We start from the raw sequence: 26191 nt of genomic DNA, 5'->3' as shown, positions 1-26191 counted from the left end.
TCACATCAGTTTCTCAGCACTCCTCATACACATCCTGATTCCTCACAAATCGTGACTCGTGAGACCCTGATGACAGAAGAGAAGAGCATATGGTCCTGGGCGCGAAGGCGAAATCGAAATCAAAGGTTCTCTTGAAGCCGCGATGTTCAGCGCCAGGGTCTTTGCAACAGTTTTTGCTTCAGGAGCTATCTTGCTCGTCCTGCATGGGGCGTTCGAAAGCAGCAACAGTGTCAGTGTGGGTACAGAGGCGGATGTCAGGGTAGGAGGTGTAGCCAAAGCCGTCGAACTTGGTACTATATGGGACCAGGTGCGCTAGCAACGAGTTGGCCCGCCTCGAACTTCTAACATACATAATCCACGAGTAGATCGAGACCACTCCCGAGCTGAAGTGGACAGACTGCTACACACAACTACAATGCGCACGGCTGCGAGTGCGTATACGCCACACGAACTTCCAAAACTACCAAGTTGACTGGTACTGTACTCTTAGGTCCCTCTTAACTACTCCGATCCGAAAGGCGCCCCAGCTTCAATCGCTTTAATCCGATTCCCTTCGCCTCTGGCGGGTACAGATGAATACAAGGGGCCCATCCTGCTGAACCCGGGAGGCCCGGGAGGGAGCGGCGTGCAGCTGGTCGTCAACGCCGGTCAAACCTTGTCCCAGCTCCTCGGTCCTAACTTCGACATCGTCTCGTTCGACCCCAGGGGTACGTACGCGCCCAGACATGTACCCAATGTGTGGTGATGCTGAATTGAACCAACTTCGTCTAGGTGTCGGGCTGTCCGTCCCCCGCGCGTCGTTCTTCGACACGAATGTACAGCGGGAGATGTGGGGCAGCGTGTTCGACGTGCTGAACGCGACGAGCGACGGGCTGGCGCGTGCGTGGGGGCGTGCGCAGCTGACAGGCGGGCTGGCTGCGAAGCACGATCAGAGGCATGTTTTCGAGCATATTAATACGGAGAATACGGCGAGGGATATGCTGGAGATCGTCGAAGCTCATGGGAGGAAGAAGATTCAGTATTGGGGATTTTCGTGCGTGGATAGGTTTTTCCCCTTTCGGTACGAGACGCTTAGTGAGGATGGTTGTTGTGCAGGTACGGGACAGTGCTTGGGGCAACTTTCGCCTCGATCTTTCCGGTAAGCCGCGAGCATTTTCATATGTACGAATTTAACCTTTCGCACGTATAGGACCGCATTGAACGCCTGGTACTCGATGGTATGTCGCGTCACCTCCAGTTGACAACACAGGCTGATTCAAATTATCAGGTGTCGTTGACTCCGAGAATTACTTCGCTAGTAGGTATCTCCCTCTTTAGCGAGCGCATCTTTTACTGACTTTGGCGCAGCGCTGTGGTCTAATAATTTACTGGACACCGACAAAACACTCCAGACATTCTTCGACGGCTGCTTCGAGGCCGGGCCGATCGCGTGCCCCTTCTACGAGCCCTCGCCTGCAGCCATCTCCCGCAAGCTCGACGACCTAACGCGCCACATCTTCCTCAACCCCGTCCCGGTCCAAACGAACATCTCATACGGCCTGGTCGACTACACGCTGCTGCGGCTCACGATCTTCCAGAGTCTGTACACGCCATATGCGGCGTTTCCGCTCCTTGGTCGCGCTTTGGCGGACCTCGCGGATGGGGACGGGACGCTGCTGTACCAGTTCTTCGAGCAGCCCCCGTTCGACTGTTCGTGTGGGGCGCCAGCGCCGCTGCAGCCGATCCGCGACGGGCAGACTACAATATTGTGCACGGATGGCGAAGAGGTCCGCGATACCGTCAAGGAGCTGAGACCCTTTGTCGACGACCTGGTGGGACTGTCTCAGTGGGGGGAGGTTTGGGCTACTATCAGGATAGGATGCACGTATGTTCAAACGACTTACACATGCGCTGTCTTCTTGGTCTGACTCGACTCATAGGGCGTGGCCCAAGCAGCAAAAGAAGCACTTCCGAGGTATAAGCATTACCCGCTGCCGTGCCTTGTGAGGCGGTTCTGACCTTGCCGTCGGTTTCCAGGCCCTTTCGTAGGTAATACCAGCCACCCCATCCTTTGGGTTGGTAATACGGCGGGTACGTATCCCCGCATTTCACTTTGACTCGCAAATGACCTTGGGTGTAGACCCGGTTACCCCAGTTGCCTCGTAAGATTTCCCATTTCCTTATGGTACCATCCATGCTTAACCCTGCGCCCCGTTCAGAGCACACAAGATGGCCAAGGGCTTCCCTGGATCCGTTGTGCTTACACAAGACTCGCCAGGGGTGCGCTCATCCTTCTCCACGCGTTAACAGCCCACCTCTAACTAGCATCATCAACATTATTAAACTCTAACATTACGGCAACCGAATACAGCATTGCTCCATAGCCGCGCCATCCTCCTGCTCGCAGCGATACATCCGGGATTACTTCATCCACGGGACACTGCCTAAGGAAGGCATCGTGTGCCCCGTAGATAGCCCCATCTTCCCCCAGCCTCAGCCCCGCACGTCTGTAAATGCAGAGTCAGAGGCATCTCAGCAACATTTAGGAAAGGGAAGGGGACCCGCGCCGAGCGACCCAGAGATGGGCGACGTTTTGGAGCGCCTTCGCAAGAGTTTCCGTGTGCCGTCGCCCCTCTGGCTTGGCATATAGATCCTCGTTGTAAATATAAACCCTTGCCACCGGCAACGACTGCGCAATGTTGTTATGTTGATCAGAGCTGTAAAATTTAACCCCAACTTACTACTATCCCATCGGCAGCGTTCGACGACGGTTTTCCTGGGCGTGTGTATGTGACTGAGGAGGTGAGTGCACCGCCCTTTGCGCGCGTGGTGACTCGATGCTGCGGATGTTTGTATTGGCTTCGCGAAGGGTCTGCTCCAATCAGAGCTGTTGACGAGGAGCTATGTCGTTGTGCGCGTCGTATATAAGTCGAGGAATGCACGCAATATCTTCACTAATTTGCCATGTTCTCCACGAAGGTTTTCATAGGTTTCATTGCGGTGGCGACTGCCCTGGCTGCTCTGGCACAAGAACCTGGCTTCATATGGGACAAGGTGAGCCTGTCTCGCTTTCTTACCAGTATCACAAACGTGAATTAACGGGCTTCGAACAGCTGGAGACGAGTACTGAATTGAAGTGGACGGATTGTTACACCCAGCCCTTGCAATGTGCCCGATTCCAAGTAAATCCCTTGGGAACATGTAGACATGTAGCCACTAACTTCCCGCTAGGTGCCTTTGAATTATTCTGACCCAGAAGGCAGGTCTGCGTCTATAGCCATGATCAGGTTTCCATCGCCTCTTGCTGGCACAGAGCAGTACATGGGACCCGTTCTCTTGAATCCAGGAGGTCCAGGTAGCAGTGGCGTAGATTTGCTCGCAGAAGCCGGCGCAGTGTTTTCTCAGATCCTTGGTCCTAATTTTGACATCGTTTCCTTTGATCCCCGAGGTAAGCGCCTCCTTCCGTCTAATAGAAGGAGAGATACCGAAGACAGTTTAATTCATAACCAGGTGTCGCATTCTCTACACCCCGCGCATCCTTCTTCCCCACCGAAGCGCAGCGGCAGTTCTTCGTCAGTTCGTCTTTCGACGACGTTAACGCGACTAGCGATGGGGTAGCGCGCATGTGGGCTCGCGCGCAGATATTGGGGGCCCTGGTTACTCGGCAAGACCAAAAGGACCACTTAATCGAGCATCTGAACACGGAGAACACTGCACGGGATATGCTTCGAATGGTCGAGGCCCACGGGCAAGAGAAGCTTCAATATTGGGGGTTTTCGTACGTATTCTGACCCCCGCTATTCGTTCAAATCCGCCGTTGACGATTGATTGCAAACTTAAGATATGGCACAGTGCTCGGCGCCACTTTCGCTTCGTTATTCCCAGTGAGTGAGAGGTTATGCGCACATGTGCTCGGCGCTAACCCTTGCTCCACGTAGGACCGTGTAGGACGTCTTATTCTTGATGGTGAGTTTTGTCCCCCATCAACATAGCATATGGGCTGACTGTTCTGTGCAGGCGTCGTGGACTCCGAGAATTACTACGCCGGTGGGATCTTCCCTACCTTCTAACGTTCACTCTGCTGATATTGGCCCAGCTCGTTGGTCGGACACCTTGGACACCGATAAAACCCTACAAACCTTCTTCGATAGCTGCTTCGAAGCTGGCCCTGACTTATGTCCCTTCTATGAATCCTCGGCTCAGGCTATTGCTCGCAAGCTAGACGAACTGACTCGAACTATCGCCCTGCGACCGATCCCGGTCATCACTAATACATCCTACGGATTAGTCGATTACGCAAGACTCAGAGTCACGATCTTTAATAGCCTTTACGCCCCCTACGTGTACTTCCCCCCACTCGCTCAAGGTCTTGCGGATCTGGTTCGTGGTAATGGCACCGCGCTTTACCAAATGCTTGATACGCCGTTATTCGATTGTAATTGTGGAACTCCGGTTCCACTGCCCACCATCACGGATGCTATATTTGCCATCAGGTGCACTGACGGGCAGGAAGTACGTGATACCGTTGACGACGCTGAAGACTACGTCCGCCAGTTGCTGCGTCTGTCGCAGTGGGGAGAACTTTTGGCCATCGCGAGAGTTTCGTGCGCGTATGTTACATTCGTTTACACATAATTCGATAGCTGATCGCCATCATTTTCAGGGCGTGGCCCAGGCAGCAAAATAAGCATTTCAGAGGTCTGCTATCTTGACATCGCCCCATGCGTCTTTGATCTGACATTTGATCCCAGGTCCCTTGGTGGGTAACACCAGCCATCCCATCCTATGGATTGGTAATACGGCAGGTACGATTGAGCTCGTTTGTCCTCATTTATTCTCCAACTAAATGTCGAGACATAGACCCAGTGACGCCAATTGCATCGTAAGTTTGCAGTTTCATGTTGCACCATCTTACGCTTAGTTTCCTACTTCAGAGCACACAAAATGGCCAGGGGCTATCCTGGGTCCGTCGTCTTAACACAGGACTCACCTGGGGTACGTCCACACTCATCTCGTGAATTGTTTATGTATTCTAAGCTACAATAATCGAAATTAGCATACAACCCTCGCCGCGCCATCGATCTGCACTGTCCAGCACATCCAAAGTTATTTATTGAACGGAACGCTTCCTGCTGAAGGGGTTGTGTGCCCTGTGACCGGTCCCATCTTCTCTGCCTCGCAGCCTTCGAACGATACTACCCGAGGGTTAGCGGGGCGACAAGAGGCGGACCAAGACATTATTAGAGCTTTGGAGCGCCTCCGCCAGAGTTTCAAACTACGACCTCTTTTCTAGTTTGATCGACGCAGACTTCCTTCGTTTCGTATTGCACTAGTCGTACATACCCGAATATAATACTGTTTTCGCTTTCGCCCGTTAGAATTCAAAAGTGCACGAGGCATAGACGTAAACAGAACTTGCGAATCACACAGCCTATATTACACTTGATACATATGATTACAACAGAACTCGCTTCTATCTAGTGATGTTATAACATATCGATAACATACTAGAAGTCAGCGCCCAAACGAGATCACCTCACATGGATGTCCTGGAATGACGGACTTCTCGCTCACCGCACTGACTAGGGACTAGCATTTCGTCGTCTAAATCGCGTCATGAGGCACTTGGGCTTATGCATGAATCCTTCCGTCGTCTCCATATGCGGGGTCTGGAGCTCCATGTCGTACCGTAGTATGATGGTGGATAGAACGAGCCGCATTTCCATGTAAGCAAGGCTAGAAAGGATCACATCCATCAGTAACTGATAGAAATCGGTCAGAGCACACATACTTCCTGCCAAGCTGTCAGATACCATCCCATATATTAACATCAGTGGAGACGGAGTGGCTTGAGTCTACTTACGCATGCCCTTGGTCCCTTGCCAAAAGTCATTAGATAGCGACGAAGATCAGGATTATCCAGCCAACGTTGTGGTCGGAAGTTTTCCGGATCATTCCAGATTGATTCGTCGTGCTGGATGGTCCACGCTGGTACAGACATCTCTGTCTACCATAACCAGGTGTTACAAGATATCAAGGAACACGGGACCTATCACTTACTGATGCAGGAAAGAAGCGGCCGCAACATAGGATCCCTCCGTCGGGCACGGACCGATGAAGGCCTATTGCAGTTGTTGCGTGAAGGCGAAGCCTATGTCGAGTCAATCTCTACTCTGGCCATCTTCAACTGGCTTGGCCTACCCTTCGTCTATTGTAGCGTCGAGGAGAGGAATATCCTTAACCTGGTTATATCGCGGCAGCTCCCCAGGCTCAACCGCCTCTTCTAGAACAGTGTACAGACGTTTGAAATCGTCTGGGTGTGTTAATAACAAATGGAGAATGGCGGTGAGGGAATTCGACGTGGTGTCGGAGCCAGCGATCCTGCGTGGGGGTAACAACACATGTCAGTTGTTGATCATGATGAGCGATCAACGTTTGTCGCATACAGAAGGGTAACCGACTCGGCGATGAGCTCGTTCGTTTGATCTGCGGTAAGCGAACCCCCATCCCCAATGCGGGCGTGAATCAGACGTCCCAGGATGTCGTCACGGTGGGCGTTTGATCGAATGCGTTTCATGACACGGCGCCGCGCGAGGTCTTCGAGGCCATGTGATGCTCTGTGGCCACGCACAAAGAAGGGATCAGGGAGGAACTTCGACAGGAACCTGAACGTCGGGTGATGACCGACCACGGCAGCGAGATGCTCACGCTAGAGGTGGGCAATCAACCTCTCACTGATATATAGTCTCACGAAATCGCATACCTCGTCAACGAGGGATATAGCGTGTTCCATTACAGTTTCTCCATCAGCCTTTTCCACAACTACAGCGTCCGATCCCTAGAATGGAAGAGTCAGCGAGTCCAACGCTAGAAGACAAGAATCTCACTTTCTCCACCATTCCTATGGGTTCTCCAAAGGCTAGGTCGGAAAGCAGGTCAAATGCGAGATAGTTAAACCAGACGAGTGCATCAATATATTCCGCTGATTCGGATATCTTATCCAGCTTCTCGACGAAACTGCTGACAATAGCCGAGATCAATGGTGTCAGATTAAGCAGCGAGCCGTACGAGAACGCCTGGGAGACTAGTTTGCGCTTCTGCGCGTGGTCTTGGCGGTCGGTTGTGGAGAATACAGAAGCCTTATCACCAATGAATGCATGGTAAAATGGGGATTTGTCGAATGCCCTGTGGCCTTGACCGTAGACTATGGGAAGGGCGTCTTTGTCTGCTACAGAGATGTGGTTTGGTGCTATGCGTACAAATCGGCCATATCGCTAGACACCGCTCATCAGGGTCTAGATGTTGTTATATCAGTTCAAGGCACGTACTTTATGCAGCTCATCGACCACCTGATATCGCCTTCCACGGCGAGCTTGGTACGCTAACCACAGTGGCGTCCACCGAGCAAGGAATGGACCGGGAATGTCAGAGAACGGATCTGGTCGAGAAGTGACGACGAACAGGGACGCGACAAAGACAAAGAGCAATATTGGCCAACTTTGGCCATCCTGGATGAGTGCGGGCAGTCGAGAGAGACCGTTGCCACGTACGATAACTCCCAACCAACCACCTTCTCAATCGTGGAATAATACATTTGGTGATGATGTGGCTGTTTGTCGGAGAGTAGGCCAATGAAATGGTCGGCGATAGAGGAGTTTGCCTTCCCGCTAAAGAAAAAAAGGGTATGGAGCTGAGGGGACATCCTTCTGCACGTACCGCGAAGTTATGCCCGCTTATTTATGTAGACGAGTGCGTGAAAAAGAATCGGTGGACTCCAGTTCAAACATGATGTAAATGCGATCAATTTGTTTAGCAAGAGGCTAACAGAAGATCCCATCTGGATGAGAAATCTGGCAGGACCAGCACGACTCAAAGATCGGGGAAAGAAAGGTTTGCTTTTCGCTCCCATCTTCTCGGTGACAATAGCCATAGATAGCAAAATCAACGCACGCTTCGCGATGGCATCACGGAACCCCCTTGCGCGAACTAGTTGTGATAAAATTGCAGATTCATTCGGCAATGTTTCTGACCGAATTTCATCAGAATCCGAGGCCATGAGCATTGCCTTGGTGCGATCAGACGAAGTTATGGTAGATATCCTGTCAAACGATAAGCCTTTGAATTGGACGTGGAATGCAATCAAATCACTGCTCACTAGCATCTCTCAATGCAAATCACGTACAAATCTGGAAATTCAAAGTTATCATCTCGTGTCCATATGGTTTAGTATCACCGTTGGCTACACCATCTATCGTCACACCAGATGCAGTGCTTGTCCGGGCAAAGTATTCTTCTATGATTAGTGTTGATCTTCAAGATGCTGGCGTGTTCGGGCCAAAACTTGCCTTGCTGAATGAATCTAGGGTCCCCGATGCGAAACGTTGAGGGGCCAAGTTTAAATTGAGCGGTGAACGTTTGAACAGGGCTGGCGGCGGCTGACGGTCTATTGAGTTCCGCGTGCTCTTTGACGTATATAGCGAGTCGACAAGCGCTCAGGAAAGGTTGACTTTCACCAACTTCCTTCACTGCAGCAGGGATACCAATCCATTTTCAGTGTGCAGAGTATAGATATGAATCACGCCTCAAGCAAGAAGAAGGCGAAAGGCCCTAAATACAAAGAGGATTCCACTTGCTCGGCGACGTCGCCGGCGAGGGTAGTCATTGATATAACTCAACTACCCTGGATGATGTACGTTTTGCTCAACTTTCTTGTCAACAATTTACGGAACCGGATAGGAACCGACTCGGTAAACCATGATGCATGATAAATGAACGGCCCCATAATCGGTCTTCGGTAGAGGCTCTGAATCGTGCAAACGGCAAGTAAGTAGCTACTCTATATAGTATGAGCTGGCCTCGTGCGATGGGCAAACAAGCCAAGGTAGCTGGCGCGCCCCGGGTCGGACATGAATCTCGCTGGAGTAGGTCCCTCACTCGCGTCGTACTTGCAATGTTCAGCGGTAATTTAACTCACTGGCGATAGTAGAGCGGGCAGCGCCCATGACATTGCTCAATCAAATCAGCAGTAACACCTCAACGGAGACAAGCGAACAAGCTGGTCCCATCAGAATGACAACTCCTACTTCTGCTGCGAACGCCGCTTTGCCTTCACCTAGATCACTGAGTCGGAGCGCGGACCTCAGAATTGCTGGAGGAGCCATCTGTTCCTGCCGCCTCGTGGAATTCATCTGGACTGGACTTTACTTTTCAACCTGGCGGTAAATGGTGTCGGTGCCTTCGTCATTAAATTGGCGATTTTAGGCGAACGCCACTACAAAAGGGCTACCATTTGGTACGTCGTGCATCGACCTCCACAAATTCCAGACTGCTCGCTTGACATTTCATTGACAGCACCCCAATGTCTAAATTAAATTGGAGAATACGGGGATATAACATGATCTTTCATGGGATTCTGATCATGAAGCCCAAAGTTATGGGTGTTATATTCCAAACCTATGACCATTCGGATTGAATAGGTTTGATACAGTCTCCCTGCGAAAAACAAATTATCACCTTGACGGCAATCCGGACATTATAAGAAGTCTATCTGAATGATTTTTTTTTTTTTTTTTTTTTTTTTTTGGTCTCTGTTTAACGTCCATCGGAGGTGCTCCATGCGGACGGCTCTGTACTACCTGTATCCCGTACTACCTATATAAACCTGGAAGTAAATAAAAGGGCCCCCATGCCCACCTTGACCCCTAGCTCGTCATGCACGACAGACGGACGGTCCTGGACCTCGTCCCCCTGCCGCCCAGCGACAGAAACCGCTGTTTTTCGGACGCTAGCGTGTTTATGGGCAGCCGAATGGTGTGGGTTGGACAACTTCTTGGCCTAAAGCCTCCCTTGTTAGGTGCTCGTCCCGAGGGAGAGCGAGTCCGTGGCTATCTGTCAAGGTAAGAAGAGTAGAGTCTTGAGGTGGTCTTGAGGAAATGCCGCCAAAAAGAAGGACCTTGCCTACCCCGCCAGATGACGGCCCGCACGCGAGCAAGTCGCGGTTGCGGCCTTCATCTGCGCCGCTCCGCCCCTTCCCGCCCTTTCTCCTTCTGCCGTTCCTTTCTCCTCCCCTCCCGTTCCTTTTGCCTCTCCCTCTTCTCCCTCAGTACAGCCGCCCTTCTCGGTGCGAGTAGCTCCCCCTCCAGACTTCCAAAAGGGTTGTTGAATCGCCTTGTGCGCCGAACGAAGGCAATGGTGGCCTCCATACCTCCCGCTGTGGCCAGTAGCACCTTCATTGGCAGATCAAAGTTCTTGCACTCCGTCTGCATCGCCGCCCGCTCCGTGTCATATGCAGGGCACTCGATAAGGTAATGTCGGACCGATTCTTCCTTGTCGTTGCAGTGGGGGCAGTATGGTGAATCAGCCTTCTTTATTCGATGTAGGTGCTGATTGAGAGGGACGTGTCCAGTACGTAGTTGCGTAATGACGCTTGTGCGGTTCTTCCTCCAGTCCCCAACCACGCCCAGGTACTTGCCGACCTTTAGCGTCGGGTCGATCCTGTCCAGCTTTGGTTTGCGAGCAGACTTCCGCCATGCCTTTTCCCAGCGAATCGGGATTCGCATGCGTGCTACGCGCCGTATGGCTGCTCTGCTAGCTGGTAGCATTGGGTAGTTAGTAAAGAGGGAGGGGCAGTGCTCAGCTGGTTGCGCCGTTCCTGTCGCCGCCTCTTTCGCTAGCACATCCGCTCGGTCGTTCCCTATGACGTTGTCATGCGCTGAGATCCAGTGCAAACTGATGCGAAGGGGGGCTGCGGCCTCTGCTGCCCTCTCCTTGGCTAGCTTCAGCATATCCTCAACCTGCTCCAGGATGTACTGTCCTGTGCCTTTCTTGCCCGATTCCAGTCGTTGAATCACGGACTGATTGTCCATGTAGATCTCGATCTCTCCCTGTAAGTTTCTCGTCAGTACCTCGTTCGACGCGAGAAGAAGTCCCACCGCTTCGGCATCAAAGGTGGTGTAGTGTGTGAGCGGCCCTAGTGTGTGGCTTGTTGCTGTGACTTCCCCTTCGCCTTGACGAACGACTGCTGCTGCCCCTGCTCCGCCCTTATACCCTGAGCCGTCGACGTAAATCTTGTAGTCTGCTGTCGATGTAGCTTCCCGCTCCTTGGAGTTGTCCCGAGAGGCTGCTATATGAGTTGGGATTGGACAGGCGCTACCAAGCCTCCTGTGTGAGGTTGCCTGGATGACCTCTGTTTCTGCCGGCTTGAGGTCGTAGAGCCTCATGAGTGCGATGATGGGAGAGACGTGACCGCCTTGATAGCTGTGGGTCCACGACAAGATCTCGCCCACTGGGTGCGTGCCTGGGAGTGTCGCCGCTCTTGCTGCGTTCCTGTGGCAGATGAAGTCCAGTGTGTATTCCAGGGGCGGGAGGCTGGCATGAAGGTCCAGCACGTCGTTGGCGGTGGTGCGCATGGCTCCAGAGATTGCTAGCGCTGCTACCCGCTGCGCTTTGGTGAGGATTTTCAGAGTCCTTACTGAGCCTACCCTGCGCTTGCGCCCTGCAGGTAGACGAACTGGTGTATACCAAACATCCAGTGCATAAGTTAGCTTGGGGATGGCAACGGCAAGATACAGCTGCCTGAGGAGTCTGGAGCTGATCCCTCCCCCGACACGGCCCAGCCTCTTGAAGGCATTAATCCATTGCACAGTCTTGCTGAGGGCCGCTGCTGTCTGTTCCTTCCACCGTAGATGCTCGTCGATTGTAATCCCTAGGATCTTGTATGACGACTCGCGTGTGACCTCTTGGCCTTGTAGTAGCAGGGTGGGGTGCTCGGTGTCGTTTGGCGTGAAGTTCATGATCCTGAGCTTGCTGGACTCGAAGCGGGAGTTGTGGGTGGCCGACCACTCGTAGCCCCCTCCACGACGAGTCATCATGTCGGACAACTTACGATGTGCTCCCCGCAAGGTTTTGGCCTCCACGATGAATGTAACATCATCAACGTAGGCAATGGCAGCCTCCCCCTTGTCATCAGCTGGGACGTCTACTAGGTCAGCGTTGTAGAAAAGATAGAGGATCATTGAGATAGGGTCCCCTTGCCCAATACCGTTATCCACGTCAATCCAGTCGGACTTGTAGTCATCGAAGACCATTGTGGTCTGTCTGTCGGTAAGGAGGTTCCGTACAAAGTTGATGAACTCCGGTGGAATCCTGCGCTTACGAAGGTTGGTCAGTAGCTGGTCAGTTACCGCGTTTGGGAAGGCGGCTTCAATGTCTAGGAAGAGTGCAGACGCCACTTTCCCTTCGCTCCACGCCTTCTTTATTTTGGTGGTGAGCGTGTGCAGTGCATCGCTTGTCGTCCTTCCTGGGCGCCCCCCAAAGTGGTGGCTGGGAAGGAGATTGTGCTTTTCGCACATTTCCACCATGTCCTCGGTTACCAGTGCTGTGAGGACCTTCCCCATCGTGTTGAGTAGGGCGATCGGCCTCCAGGCCTTGGCCAGGTCATATTGAGGTTTCCCCGGCTTCTTGAGGACAATGGTGGTCCATCTCTTCCAGGCTAGAGGGTAGTGATCCAGTCGCAGGACTGCTTCGTAGATCTTGGTTAGTATGGGGGCGAGCGTACCACTGCACTTCATGAGGACAATGTTCGGGATGCCATCCGGTCCGCAGACCTTGTATGGTTTGAGCCTGGCAATGACACTGCTTGTCCTGTGTAGCGAGGCGGTGAACCTGTGAGGAACTGGCTCTGGGAACGCCTCGGGCGCCGTTGCTTGGAAGTCTGGGGGGCGTTTGGGAAAGAACATGTTAGCGAGCATGTGCCCTTTCTCCTCATTGGAGGCGACCTCCTTCTGTGTACCATCGGGCATGCTAAACTTGAGAGAGGGGACACGCACCTTGCCTCCGTCTGATCCCGGACTGGAGATGTATCTGTTAGCTATCCACAGTTCCTGTGGATCGAGGTCTTCGAGGAATTCTTCCCAGTGCGCCGTCTTTGTCTCTTCTAGCCGCCGCTTGTATTTGTTGCCAAGTTGCCGTGCCTCATCGTGGACTGGCGATGCCACTCCCCGAAGTTTGTGTGACGCTCGCTTCGCCCTAGTGTGTTGTGTGCGGAGGGTCTCCAGTTCTGAGTTCCACCACCTGCGATTGTAGGGGGCAGTGCCACTCTCCTTGATGGTGTCCTTGATAACGCCCTGCAGGAGCCCTGTGAGCGCGTCCACGGCGACATTGACATCCTGGGTGGCGGTAAGGTGACTGGGGATGCCGGCGGCTGGGAGACGTGCTGTGAGCTCATCGTTGAAGGCCTTCCAGTCCACGAGATGGAAGTTGCGTGTGCGTCGTTCCTCCGCTAGGTCGGTAGCGAGGTCCAGAATGGTGTCTATGGGGTAGTGATCTGCACCTGCAGGGGCTTCCCCCGGATGCACTTCGCAGACCAAAATCCTATCAATAAGATCAGCAGATACGAAGACATTATCAACCCGATACTCGTTTTTCATCACCATGTGCTCCAATGTGGGAACCCCAGGCTCTAGTGCCATCTCCATCTCGAAATCGGACGTGAGGTCGATAAGCAGCTGAGCGTCATCACGGGCCTTGTCTGTGAAAAGGTGGTGGTCAGCTGGCTTGTCCCACCATTCATGGTGTCGGTTGAAGTCTCCAGCCCAGATCATTAGTGGGTGCCTGTACTTCAGCTGCAAGCCCAGGGCGGTCTGTCGGACACTGTCAAGAGCCTGTGAGTGGTTGCAGTCGTTATAAATATTGAATATGAAGATGTCGCCAGCATCGGAAGTGAGGCGTAGAGCAGTAACATCGCCAGTCCCGGGAATGGGTAGCTGGTCGTAGGCATCAGTGCTGATCCTACTATTGACCAAGATCAGAGAGCGCGTGGGGTATAATTCATCGGCCTGCGAGTAGGGGTAGAGTGGGACCCAGTTACGGTTGGTACGTGTTAGTTGTGCGTGGCATAGGTAGGGTTCTTGAATCAGCAGAATGTCAAAGTCTTCGTGTAGTGGGGTGTTGGAGATTGTTTGCTGGGCAGCCGACGACTTGTTGAGGTTGTACTGTCGAATATGAATGCTGTTGGATGGTTTGTCAGTCATGAGGCTACGGGTGTGGGGGACTTCTCTGTCAGTAGTGTCGGCGGGGCCTGGTCCACGGGTAGGTTCCATCTGGAGTCTGACCACTCAGTGCCAACCGGCGGCGGGGAGCGACTACTACGTGTGCGTGTCGCGGTAACCAATGGCTTGAAGATGTCAGGTAGTGTCGTCTGTAGCAACTGATCCTTCTTGCTCTGTCGCCAGTCGCAGTCCGCAAGGCTGTAGTTTGAGACCCGACCCGAGTAGAAGGGAGAGCGGCGCTGGGTCCAGGGCTCCTCGGTGGGGAAGAAGGGCAGGCAATTACCCTCCAGCCGTTCGTCAAGCATTTTCTGGAGTTTGAGTCGTCCCGGACACGAGCGTTCCCAGCTCGCGTGCCCCCCGATGCGGCAGGTGACGCAGGCGTGGGCCTCCTTTCGATTCAGCTGGGGGCAGTCCCCAACATTGTCGTGATGTTGGGCGCATGTAGCACATGTCGTGAGCGGAGCCGCACAGGCACTGGCAATGTGGCCGTAAACCTGGCATTTGAGGCAGCGCAGCGGCTCCGTTTTGCTCTTGTGGCAGCGATAGTTGGTGTCTAGGAAAGTGAGTCCCTGTCGAAGGATGAGGTTAGCATTCTTTGGTGAGGTAAAAGTAATGGTTGCATGTCCGTATTGCTGATTCTTTCCGCGACGTTCCGCCGGTTTCATCCACTTGATTAAAGTGATAGCGTTGGGGGGGAGGCCGTTCTCCTTCTCGACACTCAGGCGGGCTTCATCCGTGTCAATTGACTGGTCCACCGGGAGGTATAAGGCCTTGATGGTGTACTTCTTTTCTTTAACGATGGCGCCAGGGCTGAAGACGGCCATGAAGTTTGTGAGGTGCCCTCCAGTCGCAAGCCAGTCCTTAACCTCTGCCGAATTCGCTTCCAGGAGCACCCCTCCTTTTTCGAGCTTGATACAACTGACGAACGTCCAGCTGGATTCGCCTCCGACTTGATGGAGTGCCTCAGTAGCCTTTTTCGTAATACCTAAATTTCCCACTGTGGTGGGGTAGAGTTGAGTGCGCCCTGCAGGTGGGTCGATGAGGATGCGTCTGCGATCCCGTTCCATCCTGGCCTGCGTAGCCGGCTGTATGAGTGCCGGTGCCGAGGGGGCGGGAGCGCCAGCAGACACCACGCCAGCATATGACTTTGGGGTACTCTCTGCCGTGGCCTTCAGATCCCCGGTGGCTACTTTTACTACGTCAGTACACTTGTCAAGTTCACGACCTGCCTTTATGACGCCTTGTCGGACTGCTGTGACCGTTTCCTTGGTCAGATCGGTCAGTTTCTTGGTGAGGTTTCCCGAGATTTCCTTTGCCGCATCCCGCAATGTGTGGGTGACCTGCTCCGTGACCTGCTGCAACAAAAGTTTGTCCTGGACCGTGGCGAGGGCGTAAAGGAGCTCGCTTGTCCCAGTATCCTGCGACCGTGCAGCTACTCTAAATAGTGCGTTAGTTACAGTACGGAGGTCGATTTTACCCATGAGTCCAAGCATCCCGGCATCCCGGAGGTGCTTGGTGGCCTTGCTGAGGGGTGTATCCGCTTCGGCATCCGGTGTTGGGATCTTGGCCCGCTTCCGGGGGGGGCAGGGCATGCCGCAGGTGGGAGTGCCCAAGTTTGTTTTGGGAGTAGCTGCAGTCGCTGGGGACGCTGAGGCAGGTGCACCCGTACTCTTGTCCTTGCGCTTGGTACCTGCCAGATTGGTCGTGGAGTGGGGGAAGGGGAGAGTACTCTGCTGTAGAATTGTGTGTGGGGGGGGCTCGCGATCCTTAAATGGCTCCGTGCGATTGGACCCCGCCTGGTTTCTTGCCTTGATCCTGTCCAGCGTTGCTTGAAAGGTGAAATTGCTGAGGCCGCCGTCTTCAGACTGGGTGGATCTCGCCCTGGCCCTGATCTTAGGTGTTGGCGTTGGCTGGTCGGAGGTGGAGTGGTAGTCGTCATCATCGTCATCTTCATCTTCAGTTGCAGCATTGCGCACATCAAAGGAGGCGGTCGGGCCCGCGCGATTCTCTGTCTTTGCGCGGTCAGCCGAGCGAGCGGGAAGGAACCAGTTACTTAGATCGAACACGGGCTTACTCCCCGAGTTGGAACTATTCATATCACCTCTTTTCTTCACTTTCTATGTGATCTTACCGTGTAGCGTACCCGGAATTTGGCGGGCGCTTAATCTTGATGATCGTGGTAAAAGGAAGAGAGAGGTCCCATCTGAATGATTATCAGCTATGTGTCCACGTTGTCGCCACAGGTCATTGCACTGTGCGATGATGTCTTGCTCGGCAATCGCGGTGGATCACCCCATTAGTACATTCTTTACCAGCAGGAAGTTAGGCGGATTCATGGACCATATCTTCACAGCTAGCCCTCTTCAAAATACAGGGGACATGCTCGGGGATTAGCGGAGACCAGACATCCGTAAGCACGATGCATATGCCGACGATATACCGCTTTCTGACGTCGGATGTCATACAGTCCTTGGGTCACCCACCACCTAGCTCATAAAATCCTCCAACTCAAGCCAGACGCTCTAAGCGGTGCTGCTAGAAGAGGTTCCCCACTTCGCAGAGTTTACGTGGGTCAATCAACGGGGGCGTGGCCTAGGGCAAATCACCAGCTCGGGATCTATCCTCTCCACGACAGCGGACTACGCTCCGCAATCTGAGCTGCCGCCAGGTCGAGGACTACACTCTTATACTACCATGGTGTGTTTACCGCGGGATAACTGGCTCCCTTGCCGCCTTGCCGACGGTAGACTAGCTTCTCCGGAGAAACATATCACGCATTGGTGGAGCCAATTGTCGCGAATCAATCCAATCCTGCTGAAAGGCGTGGTTACGCACAATTATAGACGCTACTTGCAGCCCTTCGTTGCCTATAGCACATCACCACCAGTGCTTGTGCGGAATATTTTCTGAAGAATATCGCTTAGCCTGAGGCTATTTTGCTTACTTTCTATATCTCCACTTCGTCGGACGATACCTAATCTGCGAGTGCGTCATCTCATGTCCAGACATTTACCCGACGTGCACAGTATTTAAGACTCGATGCTGCTCTCGGAGTCAAAGTGATACTCGACCCATTTTCGACATGAAGTCTTTCGCCGTCGTCGCTTCCTTGGCTGCAAGTGCTGCCCAAGCGCACAGTATCTTCCAGGTATAGGGAGATAGTGTTATATAGCGTAGCGCAAAACTAACATGCCTTTCAGGAACTATATGTTAATGGCGTATCTGCTGGACACACGGTCGGCATTCGTGTCCCCGACTACGACGGCGTAAGAACCCAGTGTGGCCCTGGTCCTCTAGTGGTGTAGTCGCTAATCGTGCCTTTCTATCTTAGCCTATCACCGACGTCACTTCTAACGGTAATTTGCAACACTTCCATTATCGTCCCACAGTTGGCTGACCACAGCGGGTTCCAAGATGTGATCTGTAACGGCGGTATCAACCCATACCACCAACCCGTGTCGCAAACTATAATTCCCGTACCAGCGGGAGCAACAGTCACGGCTGAGTGGCACCACACTCTTTCAGGCGCAAGTAAGATCGTGCCTTGGACCCACCATCATCATCGTATGCTCACTATAATTATCAGCCCCTGGAGACAGCGCCGATCCCATTGACGCCAGCCACAAGGGTCCAGTCATTTCCTACCTGTAAGTAACATTCTCCCGAAACTCCCGTAGGAATCTGCCCTGATCTTACTTACCTCCAGGGCAAAAGTGAACAATGCCACCCAAACCGATGTCACCGGATTGAAATGGTTCAAGATCTACCAAGATGGACTTGATACCTCGACGAATACTTGGGGTGTCGACCGCCTCATTGCCAACGCCGGGAAAGTCAGCTTCAAAATCCCATCGTGCATCGAGCCTGGACAATACTTGCTGCGCCACGAGTTGATCGGTGAGCTGAGCCGGTAAACGGTTACTAGCGACGGCAATACTGACTCGGCCGTACAAAGCCCTCCATGCCGCTGGCTCATACCCAGGAGCCCAGCTCTACGTGAGCATCTTCTTATTTTACCTGTGTTCGATTAACTGATACTCCTGGCTAGATGGAATGCGCTCAAATTCAAATAACCGGTGGTGGAAACACGGTCCCCTCTCCTACAGTCAGCTTCCCTGGCGCGTACGCTGGTGCGTGTATTATTCGGTCTACCCCTTCATTCAGGTGCCTCACCAATGTCCGTATGTTGCAGGTTCAGACCCTGGTATTTCCATCAACATCTACCAAACACTCTCTGGATATACTATCCCAGGTATTTATTTGTTCTCGTTTCCGATTGCCACAGTAACCTGATGCATTGATCCTGTCAGGACCTTCCGTTTTCACTTGCTAAGTCACTTGCTTGTATTTTACTGTCATGTATCGAATTTTCTTCCCCCCTCCACTCTTGAAAGTTCGGTGTTTGGGCCCCACGAGGCTGCATCCTTCGCGCCGTCAATGGTGACCAGACCCCGCGCCTCTTTCAAGCACATGTATAGCATTAATATAGATCAGCTCAAGATCAGCTACAAGATTTGTTAAAACTTCGAACTTAATAGGACGGAACTGACTCCCACTCAACTTGACGTGTAAGTATTAGAAAAAAACTGTCCTCTACTCTGCGAGATGATCGTGATATTTCCCCTTCTGGGCGAGGCCCTGACAATTCAGCAAAGCGAGACCTATCATCCGACCAATTGTTTGCCAATTGCGACACTTCAGAACCATCATGATCGAAGCCAAGTTCCAAACTTGGGAGTAACTAGTAAACTGAGTCCTTGTGTACGGCGCTTAACATTTTGAACTTTTAACCACGACTTCGCCCGCTCCATTGAAATGACCCCAATGATACGACTCCCCATCGAAATCATCGCCGAGATCATCGCTGCGGTTGTGGATGGCACTGAATTCAACTCAGAGGACCCCGACTTTTACCCCGGACGTGAGGAGCACCACCCTCTCGCCGCTGCGTCTCTGGTATCTCACACATGGAGCACTATCTGCCGACCTCACATCTTCCGCATCATCAGCATATCTACCAGGAATATGGACGATCGCCTCTGGTTCCTCCACTTCGAGGCTCCCCATCTCAGTGAATTCATACTCGTAGTCCACCTCCAGTGTGATTATGAACCTGACACCACCCTCGCGTGGTACCCAGAGTGTCTTGGCCGCTTGAAGAACTTGCGTGTGTTGCACCTCGATTCCTGGATGTCGACCTTGTTTCCGGAACCAGGGCCCCTCTCTGCGGGGATCTCTTCCATGCTTGCGGCCCCTTGCCTTCGCAAGCTGGCCTTCCGTGGGTGTGACCTCTCTGAGGACGCCTCCGACCTCCGTGCCATGCTCCCTGTCACCCTCGAGGAGCTAGTACTCGAAGGGATCAGTGCAACATCGGACATTGAAGGGAAGACAACATCAACCCCACGGTTAGAGGCTCTTCGAAGCCTGAAGTTGCAGGAAATATATCATCCTATGTTCAGTTTGAAGAACTTTATCGAGTGCCCCAACCTCGCCCGCCTGTCCGCCCATTGGTATAGCGGTCAGCCTTGGGATTTGCCTCCATGGGTCCCCAGCAGTTTGTCCGAGCTTGTGCTGTGCGGTATGTCTTTATCATCATGTCAGTGTTCATCGACCGTTAACATCACATAAAATACTCGTCTCGCTGGTTTTAGCGGTATCTGATTGCAATATTCCCGACTTCGGTACGGCTATACAACCGTCAGTGGTGGAGATAAATCAATCAGGAGATACCTCATACCTCGAACTCTTCATGTGGATCAAAGATTGCATCAGGAATCTCCCGTTCCCCACCTCTATCCGGACGCTTAGACTCGACATCGAGCACATTAAGCTCGACTGTGACGATCACCCTGAGGATATTTCTCCTTCGCCATCGGAGTACGGGATGTTATCCCATTTCCTCCTCCAACTTTATGAAGAAGGAGGGTTAAAAGGCATCATTTTGAATATCACGTCGTGCGTAGGCTCGAGCGATCCCGAACTGCTGTGTGTTAACAAAGCGCGAGAGTTGGCAAAACTGAAGATAGGATTTGCGCCGTTGTTGAAGGAAAATATCCTCGACGTCGACTTCATTATGTCTGGCTGGACCGAAGGAGGAACAACCTGGCACTCTAGCATCCGGAGAATTCAGACAGAGTGAAGCATGCGTCACATTTGTAGAGACTCTACCTTCCACCCTTGTCTTATGTCAGAAAGTCGAGGGTGGATTTATTGTTTCTCTTCAGAAGAAAGTCGCACACACTTCAAGGCGTGCTTTTCTTCTTTTCCGACAAAACGAGCCTTGCTCGGCATTCGTTTGCCTCACAGCAGACTTCTATTATCATATTCGTGTTCATTCCGCGATTGAGTATTACATGTACACTAGCTCGAACGCAATCAATGTTCCAATGTGCCAGCTGCCTCACCTTCAGAACTTGGTTGGTACATATATTTCGTGTATTCCGACTGAGTTGTAGCGAGTTCGACTAGGATTTGTCGACAGAAAGACTTCCAGACTTTTGTTCGGTACCTATCGTAGATTGCATTTTGTGGTGGACACCCTTGGGTGTATGTCATTGAAATCACTACGTAAGACTCGAGAAACGCGAATACAGGTGATCTAAGTATACAAAGTTCGATTGCAAAGTTCAATCGGCCAGACAACCTAATGTTGTCCATGGAAAACGAAAGCACATTGTCCAGCAAATTTAGGCGGTCGGCGACTCGTCAACGGGAGCAGGCTCCCATCGTCTGTAGAGGTGCTTCCTCAACACCTTCCATAGCTCAGACCACAAAACGAAGACGATGGTCATTCCGACGACCAGTCCCCACTCCCAACTGATGCCCTTTTGATAGAAGACATTGGTGTTGAAGGTTGGCACGTAAATGGCTGGAAGAGAATTAATCCTTTGGCGTGCGGACAAAATGGGAACCAAACTCACGAAGTACAACGCTGACCATTCCAATAACAACGGACCAGAACAAAACCTTGTTCGCCCACCAATCCACCCAGAACGGTTGACCTGGCGTCAAAGCAAAGATGGATCGTTCGAACGACTTGAGGACGATGGCATAGAGGAGGATCTCAAAGATAAGGGTAGCGAAAACAGTGGATCGAGCTCTGAAGACCGCATCACAGGCTTCGGAAGCGGAGTGGTTGCAATCGCGGGCCAGCTGCCCGCCTTCGACGCCGTAGATGACGATGACGAAGTTCAGCAAACATGTGGCTCCCATGACAGTACCATAGGAAAGACAGTCGATGATGACGGGCCATGTAAAAGCTCCTTGTTTCACAGAATAAGGTCGTCGCTTCATGAGATTAGCAGGCGCCTTCTCCAAGCCCAAACCGAAGGCAGGAGGCGAACTGGTGATCTGAGGGATTGTGAGCACACAAAATACTGACTGAGTTTCTTGGTGTGACTTACCATGTTAACCCAGAGGACACCAAGAGGTGAAAGAGGGAAGACAGAAGATCTAGCCTCGTCAAGGAAGGCCAAACCGACAATGAGGACAACAACTTCGGCGACGTTCGTAGTAAGGAGATGAAGGATGAAACGCTGGATGTTGATGAAGATTCTGCGTCCTTCAGCTACGGCGGCTCGAATAGAGTCAAAGTTACTGAGAAAGAATTAGTGCGAATATTGAGGAAGCGTGATGGACGACGTACTCGTCGGTCAAGACAAGATCAGAAGCATCCTTTGCAACATCAGAGCCACCCATACCCATAGCGATACCAACAGGCGCCAGTTTGAGAGCTGGAGAGTCGTTGACACCATCGCCAGACATAGACATGTGTTTGCCGCGGCGCTTTCCAGCATGGATCATTCGGACTGGAAGCAAAGAACATAAATGAGCAATAATCTAAATGGGACAGAGCTTGCTACGCACCCTTAGTCTCTGGAGCACAGCGAGCAATAACCAGTGGTAGTTCAGGGAGTGCATCAATTTCCTTGTCCGTCAAGTGGTCGAATTCGGCAGCCTGTCACACATATTGGATGAGTATTGTTGCGATAATTGATGACAGAGTTACTTACAGTCATAACAGCACTCTTGGGAGCGTCAGGCGAGATGATCTCGACGGCTTCAGCGATAGCACGAGCAGTTGTGATATGATCTCCAGTCAACCTATCAGCGAAGTCAGCATCAAGTACGTCCTTGTAAATACAGATAACAAACGCACATGTGCACCACGATTCCAGCTGCTTTGCAAGCCCTGACTGCTCCGAGTGTCTCTGGACGAGGGGGGTCAAAGATGCCTACAAGACCTAAGAACGTGTGCTCCTTCTCCGAATCCTCTCGAGAGATTTCTCGTGCAATGGCGGAATCGATACGCTTCTGACCGATGCTGATAACGCGAAGACCCTGGGACGCGAGTTCTTCGGCTTTCGCAAGGATGCGTTCTTTGACTTCAGGTGTCAAGGGAGCAGTGGCGGTGGGGTCGGTCAGCGGCGACGGCGTATATGTGGTAGAGGCGTCCAAGATACGTTCAACCTTATAGTGGATATCAGTAAGACGTACACCGTTATTAAAGAGCGTTACTCACAGCACCCTTGATGATGCACAACGCGCCTTTACCCTCGGTGTCAAAGTAGATGGTGGTCATTCTCTTCAGCTCGCTAGAGAAAGGGAATTCGACAGCCAGTGTGTAGCGCTTGGGAACCTCCTTCTCTTCGTCGGGGAACGTAACAGAGGGATCCCCACCGATCTTCTCTCCCATGGCAGGGCGGAGCCGGGGTGCATCCGCAGGGCCCAGCTTGTCCGACGTCAAAGTCGGCCTCCCAAGCGACAACTTCGTGGCGAATACTTGCAGAGCAACCTCAGTGGGATCACCGGTAGACTTCCACTCGCCCTTCAAGTTCTTGTGGATCGTGGCAACGTTGCAGAGTGCGACAGCCTCAACGGCGCGGCGGAGGCCTTCTTCCAGCGTCTTAGGATCCAATGTAGGTCCATCGGCGCCTACGTGAATCGGGCCAACAGGTTCGATAGCGTTGTCAGAGACGATCTCAGCCGTGTATTCAGAGTCCTTAGCAGGCTCTCCTGCAAGCCACATCTTGCGAACAGACATTTGACCTAGCATTAAATTAGTATTTGAACAAGAATGACTATGCCGAATCACTTACCTAGAGTCAATGTACCAGTTTTATCGCTGCAGATATCGGTAACGCCGCCCAAGTTCTCCAAAGCATCGAGTTTGCGCACGATGACCTGTTGCCTCGCCATATGCCTGGTACCGACAGCCATTGTCAAGGTCAAGACAGCAATCAAAGACTCCGGAATAATAGCGATCCCACATGCAATAGCATATAGCGCAACCTCATCATTGACCTTGAATTTGGCGACACTGAACACGATGATAGCGAGGATGAAGGCACAGCCAAAGAGGATGTACGCGAGTTGATTCATCTTAATTTGTAGCGGTGTACCAGTGCGAAGACCGCTGTTGAAGTCAAGTTAGTAGAAGTCAAGGACGAAAGCTAAGCGACGTACAGGATAACCATGGTCTTTTCGTAGGCGCGCGTGTACCACGGAACGTGGCTGATTTCTCCTTCGTCGTTGCGAGTGCTGCTGCTGCTCATAGCTGTCGCAATGTGTCCGATCTGTCCGAAGGTCAGTCGCGAACGGATTAATCTAGTAATCACATACTTGAGTATTCATTGCCGTGCCGATTACGACGCCTGTTCCTCTGCCCTTCGTAACAATTGTGGAAGCATAGCAGAGATTTAGCCTATCGCCGATGGGCATGTCGATATCCTCGCCTTTGAAAGTCTGGGTATTCTTGGGAACTAGATATCAAATGAATACTCAGCGAAGAGAGTTACCGGAAGGCCGCAGGACATACCAGGTATCGATTCTCCCGTCAGAAGCTGTTCGGAGACTTCCAAATTGGAGACGGTGATCATCCTCATCTACGCGACATAATCCACGGTCAGCAAGCGTCGGTTATACGGAGGCTTCAACAATACTTACATCCGCCGGCACGACGTCACCGACTTTAATCATCACCAGGTCACCTGTATCACATGGGCGTCAAGCCTTTAGAGAGAAATGATGCAAGAGATTTCGTACCAGGGACAACATTCTTGGCTGGTATGGCCGCGCTCTCTCCATTGCGAATTACGACCGCGGTAGGCGAGGAGAGTTGACGGAGAGAGTCCATAGTCTTCTCTGCTCGATATTCCTGGAAAAAGCCAACACTAAGGGGGACATTGAATGAGATGAGGAAACAACTATGATTAGGAGTAATACGCACGTTGTATTGAGGACGATGACCGCTGCAATAACACCTCCTTCTACGAAATCGCCAACGCCAAAACTGAGTGCCAGGGCCGCAATGAGGACCAATGTCAAAGCGTTTGCTGCAAGGCGTTTCGTCAGTTGGCGAGATCCGCTGAATTCCAACGAAATACGCACCAAGTTGCCCGATTAATACCCTTATTGCTGAGACGCCATCCTTGCCCTCTAACAAATTCTCGCCATGTGTCTCTAGCCGTCGAGCAGCTTCATTCTTCGTTAAACCATGAACGTCCGAAGTGCCCAGATCGCTGAGCAATTGCGGTATAGTCGTAACATGCGCGTCGATAGCGACTGCAGTAAAATCCGGATTCGCTGGGGGTACACTGACCGAGATAGTGGTGTTCGTGCGGCTGTTGAGCTTCAGCGACTTTTCATTGATCTTCCATAGGCTCTTCATGATGGTCGTGAATTAAGCCAGGGGCTAGGGATTTTCGGCCTGCGAGGGTTGACTTTATATCACCACTCGTCGGAAAATGCCAAGACAAGCGACATTTGCATGCAGTTAATGCCGAGCGAAAGTCTGTTGGATCGAGCGGAACTGGCCCGCTTGCGTGGAGTGAAATCGGGGCCCTAAGCATTCCAAGAAGTCCCCAAGCCCAGTATTTGTTCGCCAAGACCGAGAGAATCCTGACAATTTTACATAGAGACGGCGATAAGACGAGGTCGTGAGTTGGAGGCGGCATTGTGCTGAGCATCGTTCCCGGAGTACGTTGGCATCGTTGTGGATGCTGATAACGACGAGCGGGAACCGTCTTTGGGCTTGTTGAATCCAAAAGTTATTGCCTCCCGAGCCACTTGGCGCGCCGCGACGGTACCTTTTTACGTAATAACTGGTTTGCATGCCCTCACTTCATGCCATCAAGCGCCGAGCGCAAGCTTCGAAAACAACCCCAATTGTGCATACTATCGCATCGATAAGGACGGCGCGAGCGAACCAGATTGGCTGTCGGTGATTCTTGCGTCCAGGCCTCTCCAGCACTTGCAGACCTCTGGATTCGCTGGAGGTGTAGATGGACCAGTTCAGGCTACCGTACGCTTGGAAGGTGGAAGTTCATTTTGACAAATGAAAACCCGACGCGCGTGGTTGGTCGATCGTGCGCAACCGTGCATACACTTGCTTCCTCAAAGTACGGAGACCAAGCTGAACCCCGCTGCCGCTATCCCCTGTAGCCCTGCTACGTTACGTCGTCGGGACGTCTGAATGTTTGTGCACCCATGATCCGGGGGATTTGTATTCGGAATTGTTCGACAGCTGCACAAATTGCAACGCTAGAGTGAATTGACAATTACCTCCGTCCTCGACGCGAGGACCATGCGTGGGCGCAGAAGCAGACGATTGGGACATAAGGTGGAAGGTGTGATTACGCAGTCGGTATGTAACGAGAACCTTCGGGAATCCACTCAATAGATAAAGGAAACGTATGGTACGGCATCACTTCAATGTTTCTTCGTATACTAACACATTACACTTCAGATTGTTATCTTCTAATCATGTCCGCGATGATACAAATCATACAAACGCAGCCAACCCGCCAACTTTCTGCATTTACATCTTGGAAAGTAAAGCACTGATCAAAGCGATAACTGCGGCGCGACGCCAAGGGGCATGGACCATATGGCCGTCCGTCGTTTTCTGACAATCCGCAAAATGGTCGAGGCGCGGATGCAATTGGTGCATGTACCTCGCCTCGCTCCACATCCACGTCGCGCTGGAGCTATTGTTATCGTCGATGAGTCCAGGACCATGCAATGTGTGTAGGTCCTGCTTTAACGTCGATGTTTACTTCCTAGAAATTGAGACGACGATTGTCGCACGTCTGTGACTAAGCGTTCGGGAATCCGTCCAACCGCTCGGCCACCAGACCTTCCCGCCCGCAGCGCTGCTTCCTCTT

At 52.2% G+C, this 26191-nt stretch overlaps 6 protein-coding genes across 6 annotated transcripts; 4 read left to right on the top strand and 2 right to left on the bottom strand.

Moving 5' to 3' along the window:
- Positions 1-142: 142 nt before the first annotated feature.
- On the top strand, positions 143-2629 carry PC9H_005678 (uncharacterized protein; the record flags this gene model as incomplete). The annotated part of the gene is made up of 13 exons (XM_036775240.1): positions 143-307; positions 366-431; positions 491-707; positions 772-1033; positions 1096-1138; positions 1190-1217; positions 1268-1297; positions 1348-1864; positions 1920-1954; positions 2017-2070; positions 2120-2141; positions 2199-2259; positions 2351-2629. 13 exons carry the CDS (start codon positions 143-145, stop codon positions 2627-2629), a joined length of 1779 nt encoding a protein of 592 aa, XP_036633742.1.
- Positions 2630-2943: 314 nt separating this feature from the next.
- On the top strand, positions 2944-5272 carry PC9H_005677 (uncharacterized protein; the record flags this gene model as incomplete). The annotated part of the gene is made up of 13 exons (XM_036775239.1): positions 2944-3033; positions 3093-3161; positions 3211-3427; positions 3490-3757; positions 3821-3863; positions 3918-3945; positions 3997-4026; positions 4076-4589; positions 4643-4677; positions 4731-4784; positions 4840-4861; positions 4914-4974; positions 5036-5272. The coding sequence occupies 13 exons, from the start codon at positions 2944-2946 to the stop codon at positions 5270-5272; spliced, it is 1668 nt and encodes a 555-aa protein (XP_036633741.1).
- Positions 5273-5561: 289 nt separating this feature from the next.
- Positions 5562-7681, bottom strand: PC9H_005676 (uncharacterized protein; the record flags this gene model as incomplete). Its single annotated transcript, XM_036775238.1, has 9 exons — positions 5562-5741; positions 5843-5986; positions 6040-6130; positions 6181-6360; positions 6426-6688; positions 6743-6817; positions 6867-7253; positions 7308-7476; positions 7530-7681. The coding sequence occupies 9 exons, from the start codon at positions 7679-7681 to the stop codon at positions 5562-5564; spliced, it is 1641 nt and encodes a 546-aa protein (XP_036633740.1).
- A 9428-nt stretch (positions 7682-17109) lies between these two features.
- PC9H_005675 (uncharacterized protein) lies at positions 17110-18360 on the top strand (the record flags this gene model as incomplete). Its single annotated transcript, XM_036775237.1, has 10 exons — positions 17110-17175; positions 17228-17293; positions 17359-17383; positions 17442-17558; positions 17614-17674; positions 17734-17924; positions 17983-18023; positions 18076-18157; positions 18220-18279; positions 18338-18360. The coding sequence occupies 10 exons, from the start codon at positions 17110-17112 to the stop codon at positions 18358-18360; spliced, it is 732 nt and encodes a 243-aa protein (XP_036633739.1).
- A 482-nt stretch (positions 18361-18842) lies between these two features.
- On the top strand, positions 18843-20166 carry PC9H_005674 (uncharacterized protein; the record flags this gene model as incomplete). The annotated part of the gene is made up of 2 exons (XM_036775236.1): positions 18843-19605; positions 19679-20166. 2 exons carry the CDS (start codon positions 18843-18845, stop codon positions 20164-20166), a joined length of 1251 nt encoding a protein of 416 aa, XP_036633738.1.
- Positions 20167-20713: 547 nt separating this feature from the next.
- PC9H_005673 (uncharacterized protein) lies at positions 20714-24696 on the bottom strand (the record flags this gene model as incomplete). The annotated part of the gene is made up of 16 exons (XM_036775235.1): positions 20714-20895; positions 20948-21377; positions 21431-21623; positions 21673-21835; positions 21894-21984; positions 22040-22130; positions 22186-22496; positions 22549-23075; positions 23126-23442; positions 23493-23602; positions 23649-23788; positions 23845-23911; positions 23973-24016; positions 24072-24199; positions 24256-24361; positions 24417-24696. 16 exons carry the CDS (start codon positions 24694-24696, stop codon positions 20714-20716), a joined length of 3180 nt encoding a protein of 1059 aa, XP_036633737.1.
- Positions 24697-26191: the final 1495 nt, after the last annotated feature.

Source organism: Pleurotus ostreatus (assembly GCF_014466165.1).
Source record: "Pleurotus ostreatus strain PC9 chromosome Unknown scaffold_3, whole genome shotgun sequence".
Lineage (NCBI taxonomy): Eukaryota > Fungi > Basidiomycota > Agaricomycetes > Agaricales > Pleurotaceae > Pleurotus > Pleurotus ostreatus.
The sequence above is the reverse complement of the archived record's forward strand: the minus strand, read 5'-3'. Positions and strand labels throughout refer to the sequence as shown.